The following is an 11,100-nucleotide window of genomic DNA, read 5'->3' as shown; positions in this document are numbered from 1 at the left end:
TAATTTTAGACAATTTTAATTTGTCATTTTAGAGGGATTAAAAAGTCCTTAAATTGTTACTTAAGAAATGTGCAGATACCCTCTATACACTTAAATTTTATGTTGGTTTGTTTACTGTTGAGTGAGAAAACATTCTTGCAATGCACACATTAGTGTGCATTAAGTAGTAATAGTAAAAGTAGTAATATTAAGTAGTAAGTAGTAGTAAGTAGTAATAGTAAGTAGTAATAATAAGTAAGTAGTAATAGTAAAAAATAGTGGGACCTCACACCCTGATAAACACTTGTAAAGTACAGTAGGAGCTGAGGCATTCCATTTTGTTTGATTCGGCTCCTCAGAAGAAGTAGTAAAGAAGTAGTAATAGTAAAATAAAAAAAAAAAAAAAGGCTGTTCCTACAGCCTTCAGTGGTTCTCAAACCTTTTCATGTAAAGGACCCCCAAAATTATTATAATTTGGCCATAATCCATCTGAAATAAGTTTGTTGCCAGGGGCCAGTTGCCATCCCAGAAGAGATGTGTTGTGCTTACAAAGTAAATAATAACATGTATATTGAAAAAATGAAATGAAAAAAAATAAAAAATAAAATAAAGGTTTTAAGGATCAAGGTATTTTGTCAAGACCCTCCTGACCCTCTTTCCCTCAGCCTCATTGCAGTCTGTTCTGTACTGGTTGTTCTGCATGGGAGGCTGGAATGCACTGTCAGATTCGCGAGCTAACGTCACACTGTGGTCATCAATGGTCTCCTTGCAGACCTCACAATAGTTATGGAGAACAAAACAAGCATAGATGACGTAAGGGAGGTCATTCAGGTTGATGTCCAGTTTCTTCTGAAGCGCTCCAAACCTGGCCTTCAATCGCCCAAAAGCACATTCAATGACCATTCGTCCGCTGCAAAGACACATGCCAAAGTACTGTTGTTGAGGGTTGCACCCACCGCTGGCATATTCCTTCATGAGGAAAGGCATTAATGGGTAGGCCGGGTCCCCAAGTAGGAATATAGGGATGGGGTCTTCCTCCTCCACAATCCTCTTTTTCAGGGCAGGGATGCGACCAGTCTTGAAATAATAATTTAATTTTGAATTCGCAAACACACGAGCATCGTGAACGCTCCCAGGCCATTTGACAACCACATCCATAAACTGGAAATTATAATTACACGTGCCTTGTACGTTGAGGGTGTATCTCCCTTTTCTGTTGATATATTCCACAGAGTTGTCCATGGGCTGTCTGATCTCGATGTGTGTGCCATCAACTGCTCCCAAGCACTGTGGTATACCATGGGCATGTTGAAACTGGCTAACGAGTTCTTCAGCTTCAGGTTCTGTGAAGGGCAGCCTGATGTACTGGGGGCCTAGATGGACAGTTATGGCTGTACAGACCTCCCTCACGATGTTGGAGACGCACTGTTTCGACAAGCCAAAGGAGTTTGCCGTCTTCCGCTGCCTCCCTTGGTCACTCAGGTAGTACAAGGTACAGGCCACCTTCTTCAACACGTCCACTGGAGCTCTCATCACCGTTGTTTCCCCTTCAAATCAAAATCAAATCACATTTATTTATAAAACACATTTTAAAAACAACCAAAGTGCTATACAGCAGGGGTCATCAATATTTCCATACACACGTGTGCATGTATGACACTATGGCATATTAGGAATCCCATGCATCACCTTTTCTTGTTTATTTTTATTCTATTTTGCTAGTTGCTAGTTTTTTGCACTATTAGGTTGTGTTAGTTTTTTAGTATTGACTGTTATGGTCACTTTGATTTGGGCACTGTATTATTTTGATAGTTTATGCTTTAAGACACTATGTATATACTATATATATTATTCGTTCCCTTTCCTGTTGTACCTTGCTCTTACTGTACTTACTGTACTCTGTTCTTGTTGTTTTCTTTTTCATACTTCTCTGTAACTTTGTAAATAACATTATACTGCTGTGCTGCCTCTGAGCAACACATTTTCCCCCTTGGGATAATAAAGGTATCTATCTATAACTAGTGGTTCTCAAATGTTTTATTTGCAAAGACCCCCATAACTCTTGAGAGTGTACAAATAGGTTCCATTTGTACCCCCATAACTCTATGGAACCAAACGGACCCTCCAAATGGATTTGGTTCCATTTGTACCCCCATAACTTTATCCATAGTTATGGGGGTACAAATGGAACCAAATAGACCCCTAGTTATGGGGGTACAAATACCCATTTGTACACGCAAGAGTTATGGGGGTCCATTTGGTTTCATTTGTACCCCCATAACTCTGAGAGTCACTCTGAGACAGTTATGGGGGTATAAATGGAACAAAATGTACCCTTTTTGGTTGCATTTGTACACTCTCAGAGTGATATATACCTGTTATGGTCATTCAGTACTAGCTATTTATGAGTTTCATTTGTCCGTGGCAAATATGGCATTGAGACAACAAATATCCACTGCAAGCTAGCATGGGGAAGACCCATATACAGACTTTATCAGCTAAAGAAATACAAACAATAGTGAAAACATACAGAGACATAGGCCTACTGTGTGTAAGGCATAGCCTACCTTCGATGTAAGGACGGAGACACTCTGCCAAAGCAACGAGTGATGGTTTCGACATGCGGAAGTTTTCCTTCCACTCCTCCTCAACCACTAACCCTGCCACGAAATTGTCCCACCAGAGGCTGGTTCGACCAGGTCTGACCCAAAACTGCCGCCGCTTGCGGGCTTTGAACCGCGGACGCTGTGGACCGGTCAGCAATATGGTGCGCATCATACGCCTTCTCGTCCCATTGAAGTGGTGGAGTTGGTGCAGCAGTGCCATGTTAATTTGGAGCACTCCCAAAAGTCCCAGAAGGGAAAGGAAAAAAGTAAAAAGCTTGGAAGGCGTCATGTTTGTTGTGATGATGATGATGATGAGTCGGCGGCGACTCTGCGTTGTTGTGACGTTCTGTATAAAGCCTGATGATGGTTGGAAATAAGCCAAGTGCTTTTCTAGGATCTCCTTAGTTGACCTTGTACCAGTGAACTGTACCGTCATGAAACTGTACCTTTTTCCTATGCAAACTTCTAATAAACTCTTCAAAACGCGAGGTTATTTGTTTTGAAGTTGTTGCTGCTGTTGTTGGCGCATGCTCACTGACAAGAGCTTCTTCTTTTTTGAGGACGGTTGGCACCCATCTTTTTGGTGCATTGCTGCCATCTTCTGTTCTGGAAGAACACTACAGCGAATGCCAAAAGAATCAATGGGCATGCGCGAAGATTACGGTGATGTCATTGTCTTCAGAAATATCCGCCTATCTTGACTACACGGATCCAGTGAAGCGGATAGTTTTCAGTGTCTCCACTTATTTATCCGGATTGAAAACTATCCAGATTCACTGCCAAACTATCCAGCTTCGTGTGGCTACATGCCCCAACAGCACAAAAAAGTGTCTAGATATCAACAATCCAGCAACAATCCAGCTCCGTGTAGCCGGGGCCTAAGTCACAAGTCTCCTTCAGTTCAATCCAAAAGTCTCCTTTGGTTCGACTCTGTATACTGTATTATGTCTGTTCCCCTTTTCTATACTTACCCCTATCGATATTTGCGTACACGACAACCAGTGCTATTGCTGGTGTACGGCACCAAATTTCCATGGCCCACCATATGGATCCTGTGGGCGTGAAAAATAAGTGGGTGGGCTTTGCATGTTCTCTGGGACCCCATCTACGTATGGACGCCACTTGATCGCCCATCAGCCGTCTGGATGATCTTTTATTCCTTTTTATGTGTTCCTTATTATAACTGCTAGGAATCTTGCAGTTCAAGCACATGTCCACAGTGTGGCAGGCTATTTTCAAAGCTATTGGAACAGCCCACCGTGTACAGACAGAATCACAATCTATTTCCCGTGTACAGTGCATGATCCAAACTTGTGAGGGGCATAAAATCTGTAATAAATCGCTCCAAACATATTGTAAAAATCTAAAACTTCTGTCCATCCATATTCAAAGTAATCCGCATGTAGGCAGTTGTCCTTCACGTATTCATATATATTTAATGTATTTATTCCATAAATATTTTTGGGTGAGGGGGGCTCAACCCAATACAGCAGATCTACAAGCACCTCGCAGATCTACAAGCACCTGCCAGGGACACAGTTTGGTTGGCCTGTATAAGCCTTGCTGTCAACACACTACTACACCAACCATCACCTGCCTACCAATCAGGTCACCAAGCCAGGTGTGGTCAATTAGTGCCTGTCTTTTGATCAGTGCCTCCTGCCAAGTGGCCTCAGTCTTTCTTTGGAGTTCACTAGGAGAGAAGCATGTTTGAGCTCAGAGCAAAGTGTGTTTGTTTTCCATTTGGACTTACTGTGTTTTGTTGGTGTGTTTGCAACCAAGACCAAAGGAATAGCATATGCTCATCGCCTAACTTACAGGGCAGTACTGTAGTATAGCCTAGGCATGTTCATGACTAAAAACTAGGGCCCGTGTACACAGTGGATAATCCCATCAACGAGGAGCTACAGGACTGGCGGGAGCCTTGAGCAGCCTGGTGGGGACCCCGGGTTTCCAGGGGGTCCCTGGCTGGTTCCCAAAGTGTGGTTTGGGGACCCCCAGGGTTTCCATGGCTGGTTCACAACAGCCTAGTACATTCATGGCTGGTTCCCAAAGTGTGGTTCGGGGACCTCTGGGGGGCCCTACAGGGTTTCAAAGGGGTCCTTGGCTGGTTCCCAAAGTGTGGTTCGGGGACCTCTCTGGGTCCCTGAGGGGTTTCTGGGGCCTTGGCCTCGGACTGCAGAGTCCGGGGACTACCGATCAGGGACCACCTCCGCTCCTGTCCGACTTTGGGGCCTCAGCCTGGGACTGCAGAGTAGCCAGGGACCCCCTGGAGTTCCGGGGACCCCCGGGGACCACCGCCAAAAAGCTAAAAAATGACCAAATGATCCCCCCAAAGGGGCTGCTCACAGGGAATTCCCGGGGACCACGACTCCTGGTGCTCCGGAACGACGCACCAGGTCGCGCCCCTAGTGGAGGACCCCCCGCCACTGCAGCGCAAATAAAATGCTGTAACTCGATCTAGGACCGACCGGGAGAGCTGGGGCCGGTACCCACGCGTCCGCCTCGCGGCCCGGAGACGGCCGTTCATAGAGCGCCACCTATTGGCAGACCCCTGCAACTGCAGTCCGCTAAAAAGGCTTTAACTCGGCCCCGGAGCGACCGGGAGAGACGGGGACGGCACCCAGGGGGTCCCCAGCGGCAGGGCCACCGCCTGGGCCCCGAGGGACCCCTGGAGCTCCAGGGACCCCCAGGGACCCCAGCGCCACCGGGAAAAGAAATATGGAAAATACTCAATTAGCCGATCTACAAGCTATTGCTCCGGATCCAGCCTACTGTAGGCTAGTGAAGCCATCTAAACTCTCCACTTCCCTAATCTATTCTCCCACTGTGCTGGACTTGGATGTGCTGGGCTGTGCTGGACTCTATCAGGCTCTGGTGGGCTGTTTTTGGCTCTGGTGGGCTGGGCTGGGCTCTGGTAGGCTATACAGGGCAGTACTGTAGTATAGCCTAGGCATGTTCTGGTGTAGATGGACACTAATATGGGTATAAGTAACTCAGAGTGTACTAATGGAACCAAATGGACCCTACTAATGGAACCAAATGGACCCTAATATGGGTATATGTAACTCAGAGTGTACTAATGGAACCAAATGGACCCTAATATGGGTATATGTAACTCAGAGTGTACTAATGGAACCAAATGGAGCGGCCCTGCCATGAACTAGAAACACCACATAGTGTTGTCTTGTATGCCTGTTTACATCTGCCCACACTCATAATAGTATGTTGGTCCGTCTTTAGAACACGAAGGGTTCCCAGTTCGATCCCGGGCTCCCCCTGAGTTAATGTCGAAGAGTCCTTGAGCAAGACTCTGAACCCCTAACTGCTCCTGATGAGCAGGTTGGTGCCAAGCATGGTTTCCTCTGCCATCGCTGTATGAATGTGTGTGTGTGTGAATGGGTGAATGTAATGAATGTGTGTGTGAATGGGTGAATGTAGTGCACAATCTATGTAAAGTGCCTTGGATAAAAGTGCTATATAAATGCACCATTACCATTTATGGGATAGGTCAGGGGTCTTCAATAGGGGGTCCGGCACCCCTAGGGGGTCCTCAGAGCTACTGCAGGGGGCCCTGTTGTAACAGAATGTGTGATAGGAACGTCTTTAGTTCTGTTGTAACAGAATCTTTGTGTGACGGGAACGGTGTACATTACACCCCTATTCTGAGGGAAATAGCAGATCTACAAGCTTGAGCTTGCAGTCCGGCTATTTTAGGCAAAGAGGTTTGATGTAGAAGTAAAACATAAGTGGAGACCAAGTACAGCCTTGTTAAGCATTTCATGTCATGAAAGGTGCTCTACCAATAATGTTTATTACTAGTAAGACGCCTCAGGGCGACATGCGACCTTGCCAAGGTCGCGCCAATTCTTGGCCATTTGGCCAGTGATGTATATCGGACCAGTTACCCATATATGGAGATCCATGTACTGTATATAGTACATCCCTTTTATGCCCATACATGGAGATCCCTGTCTGAACCAGCCACACAGATATGGGCCATGTCTTGGCCATCTGGCCAGTGATATAGTATATATCAATGACATCAGGGATCTTCATACATGGGCATAAAAGGGATTCTGGGAATACCCATATATGGACTTTTACATAGGTGATGTCACCTATGATAGCACCTGTGATGTCACAGTGATGTGTCTGGTGTAGTGCTGTGCACCCTGGTCTGGCCTATTCAAGCCAGGTCCAGCCTGTAATGGCCTGGTGGAGACATCTAACTACCCCCCTTCCCTGGTCTATACTCCTACTTGGCAGGACTGGGCTGGACTTAGGTGTACTGGAGCTCTATTGGGCTCCTGTGGGCTGTATTGGGCTCTGGTGGGCTGTGCTGTGCTTTGCTGGGCTCTGTTAGGCTGTATGGGGCAGTACTGTACTATAGCTTAGAAATATTCATGTAAAACTATTGGCTGTGGCGTGCACACAAAATCATGTGGTAACTCAATATGGTTATTGTGAGGCTGAAGATGCTTTCCATCATAGTGACATGCAGAAAAAAACTGTCCATATAGTATGGTTTACATAGAAGTCATGCCTTAGTGTACACGGCCAATAGTTTTACATGAACATGCCTAGGCTATACTACAGTACTGCCCTGTATAGCCTACCAGAGCACAGCCCACCAGAGCCCAAAACAGCCCACCAGAGCCTGATAGAGTCCAGTCCAGCACAGCCCAGCACATCCAAGTCCAGCACAGTGGGAGAATAGATTAGGGAAGTGGAGAGGTTGGATGGCTTCACTAGCCTACAGTAGGCTGGATCCGGCTTGAATAGGCCAGACCAGGGTGCACAGGACTGCACCAGACTCCACCAGGCTGCTCCATACTCCAGCCATCTCTGTAGATCCTGTGTACACGGCACTCCTAACTCGAACGGTCAAGGGAAAGGGTCGTTTTAGGCGTCAAAACGGGCCCTTTGTCCTTAAAATGAGTAAAAAAATCTAAAAAATATGTTTTGTTTTAGGCCGGACACACATTTCATATTTGAAGCATGCCTGATCCGATGGAATGGGTTTCGTGTCTCTCCGACACTTTGAACCCTTTACGATTGCGAAAAAGACACAGAAACCCGGATTTTTGTCCTTAAAATCAATAAAAAAATCTAAAAAAAAAACGTTTGTTTCACGCAGGAAACACTTTTCATATTTGAAGGATGCCTGATCCGATGGAATGGGTTTCGTGTCTCTCCGACAATTTGAACCCTTTACGATTGCGAAAAAGACACGAAATTTGCACGCCACCAACACGATTACACATTCTTTTGGATAAAATACACTTATTCTGACTTACTTTTTGACGCTGAATCCAACAAACCCGGTCTCGTGTCTCTACGAGACTCCTAACTCGAAAGGTCAAGGAAAAAGCCACTGTGATAATAACAATAGTTAAGCCGTACACGATAGGGAGTTCCAATAGAAAAATATAAGCCTCGTGTACAATATAGGCTCGAAGTACACACGAGCGTACACGCCCCCATAGTTATAATGGGGCGTGTACGCTTGCAACAGGGTGTCGTGTACGGCACCTGTGCCGACTACAATTTCCCAATGGAGGGCAGCAGAGAGCCATTTGTTGAGATCTAATAGGCCCATCCACATGTTTTACAGATCTAATTGGCCCATCCACATGATTTGTAGATCTAATTCCATCAGCAGTTCCCTACCATGATTTGTTGCTCTAAATCCATCACCTGTCACATCCACATGATTTGTAGATCTAATTCTAAAACCAGTCACATCCACATGATTTGTAGATCTAATTCTAAAACCAGTCACATCCACATGATTTGTAGATCTAAACCATACCACAATTTGTAGCTCTAAATCCATCACCTGTCACATCCACATGATTTGCAGATCTAATTCTAAAACCAGTCACATCCACATGATTTGTAGATCTAATTCTAAAACCATTCACATCCCCATGATTTGTAGATCTAATTCCCACCAGAGCCCATTATTATAGCCTTCCAGAGCCCAGCACAGCCCACCAGAGCCCAAAACAGCCCACCAGAGCCTGATAGAGTCCAGCACAGCCCAGCACATCCAAGTCCAGCACAGTGGGAGAATAGATTAGGGAAGTGGAGAGCTTAGATGGCTTCACTAGCCTACAGTAGGCTGGATCCGGCTGTTATAGGCCAGACCAGGGTGCACAGGACTGCACCAGACTCCAGCAGTCTCCACCGGGCTGCTCAAGGCTACCGCCAGTCCTGTAGCTCCTCGTTGATGGGATTATCCACTGTGTACACGGGCCCTAGTTTCTACATGCCTTAGTGTACACGGCCAATAGTTTGACATGAACATGTCTAGGCTATACTACAGTACTGCCCTGTATAGCCTACCAGAGCCCAGCACAGCCCACCAGAGCCCAAAACAGCCCACCAGAGCCTTTGTGACAGGTGATAGATTTAGAGCTACAGGTTATGGTATGGAACTGCCGATGGAATTAGATCTACAAATCATGGGGATGCGACTAGTTTTAGAATTAGATCTACAAATCATGTGGATGTGACAGGTGATATATTTAGAGCTACAAATTGTGGTATGGTTTAGATCTACAAATCATGTGGATGTGACTGGTTTTAGAATTAGATCTACAAATCATGTGGATGTGACTGGTTTTAGAATTAGATCTACAAATCATGTGGATGTGACAGGTGATGGATTTAGAGCTACAAATCATGGTATGGAACTGCTGATGGAATTAGATCTACAAATCATGTGGATGGGCCAATTAGATCTGTAAAACATGTGGATGGGCCTATTAGATCTCAACAAATGGCTCTCTGCTGCCCTCCATTGGGAAATTGTAGTCGGCACAGGTGCCGTACACGACACCCTGTTGCAAGCGTACACGCCCCATTATAACTATGGGGGCGTGTACGCTCGCGTGTACTTCGAGCCTATATTGTACACGAGGCTTATATTTTTCTATTGGAACTCCCTATCGTGTACGGCTTAACTATTGTTAACCCCTGTGTATACGGGCAATAGTTTTACATGACTTTGTGTACACAGCCAATAGTTTTACATGAACATGTTCAGGCTTTAGTACTGTACTGTCTCGTGTAGCCCAACAGAGCCCATCACAGCACAACACGGCACACCAGAGCCCAATACAGCCTACCAGAGCCCAATAGACTCCAGCAAACCTAAGTCCAGCCCAGTCCTGCCCAATAGGAGTATAGACCAGGGAAGGGGGGTAGTTAGATGACTCCACCAGGCCATTACAGTGACTTTAATGGCAGACCAGGGTAGACAGGACTGCACCAGACTCCACCAGGCTGCTCCATGCTCCAGCCAGCTCTGTAGATCCTTGCACATGCGATTAACCACTGTGTACACGGGCAATAGTTTTAAGTTTTACATGAACCCTCAGAGGGACACTGTGGGCACTTTGAGAACCACCACGGACCACTTGACAAGCCCACAGTGTCCCTCTGAGGGTCCTCCGACCTCACTTTGAGAACCACCACGGACCACTTGACAAGCCCACAGTGTCCCTCTGAGGGTCCCCCGACCTCCACGGACCACTTGACAAGCCCACAGTGTCCCTCTGAGGGTCCTCCGACCTCACTTTGAGAACCACCACGGACCACTTGACAAGCCCACAGTGTCCCTCTGAGGGTCCCCCGACCTCACTTTGAGAACCACCACGGACCACTTGACAAGCCCACAGTGTCCCTCTGAGGGTCCTCCGACCTCACTTTGAGAACCACCACGGACCACTTGACAAGCCCACAGTGTCCCTCTGAGGGTCCTCCGACCTCACTTTGAGAACCACCACGGACCACTTGACAAGCCCACAGTGTCCCACTGAGGGTCCTCCGACCTCACTTTGAGAACCACCACGGACCACTTGACAAGCCCACAGTGTCCCTCTGAGGGTCCTCCGACCTCACTTTGAGAACCACCACGGACCACTTGACAAGCCCACAGTGTCCCTCTGAGGGTCCTCCGACCTCACTTTGAGAACCACCACGGACCACTTGACAAGCCCACAGTGTCCCTCTGAGGGTCCTCCGACCTCACTTTGAGAACCACCACGGACCACTTGACAAGCCCACAGTGTCCCACTGAGGGTCCTCCGACCTCACTTTGAGAACCACCACGGACCACTTGACAAGCCCACAGTGTCCCTCTGAGGGTCCTCCGACCTCACTTTGAGAACCACCACGGACCACTTGACAAGCCCACAGTGTCCCTCTGAGGGTCCTCCGACCTCACTTTGAGAACCACCACGGACCACTTGACAAGCCCACAGTGTCCCTCTGAGGGTCCTCCGACCTCACTTTGAGAACCACCACGGACCACTTGACAAGCCCACAGTGTCCCTCTGAGGGTCCTCCGACCTCACTTTGAGAACCACCACGGACCACTTGACAAGCCCACAGTGTCCCTCTGAGGGTCCTCCGACCTCACTTTGAGAACCACCACGGACCACTTGACAAGCCCACAGTGTCCCTCTGAGGGTCCTCCGACCTCACTTTGAGAACCACCACGGAC

The 11,100-nt window shown here is 47.2% G+C and overlaps 1 protein-coding gene across 1 annotated transcript; it reads right to left on the bottom strand.

The window, feature by feature from the left end:
* Positions 1–594: 594 nt before the first annotated feature.
* On the bottom strand, positions 595–1,512 carry LOC308285232 (putative nuclease HARBI1; the record flags this gene model as incomplete). Its single annotated transcript, XM_080725951.1, has 1 exon — positions 595–1,512. One exon carries the CDS (start codon positions 1,510–1,512, stop codon positions 595–597), a length of 918 nt encoding a protein of 305 aa, XP_080582077.1.
* Between the last annotated feature and the right edge of the window lie 9,588 nt (positions 1,513–11,100).

This window comes from Nannobrachium achirus (assembly GCF_963921795.1).
Source record: "Nannobrachium achirus genome assembly, chromosome: 5".
Lineage (NCBI taxonomy): Eukaryota > Metazoa > Chordata > Actinopteri > Myctophiformes > Myctophidae > Nannobrachium > Nannobrachium achirus.
The sequence above is the reverse complement of the archived record's forward strand: the minus strand, read 5'-3'. Positions and strand labels throughout refer to the sequence as shown.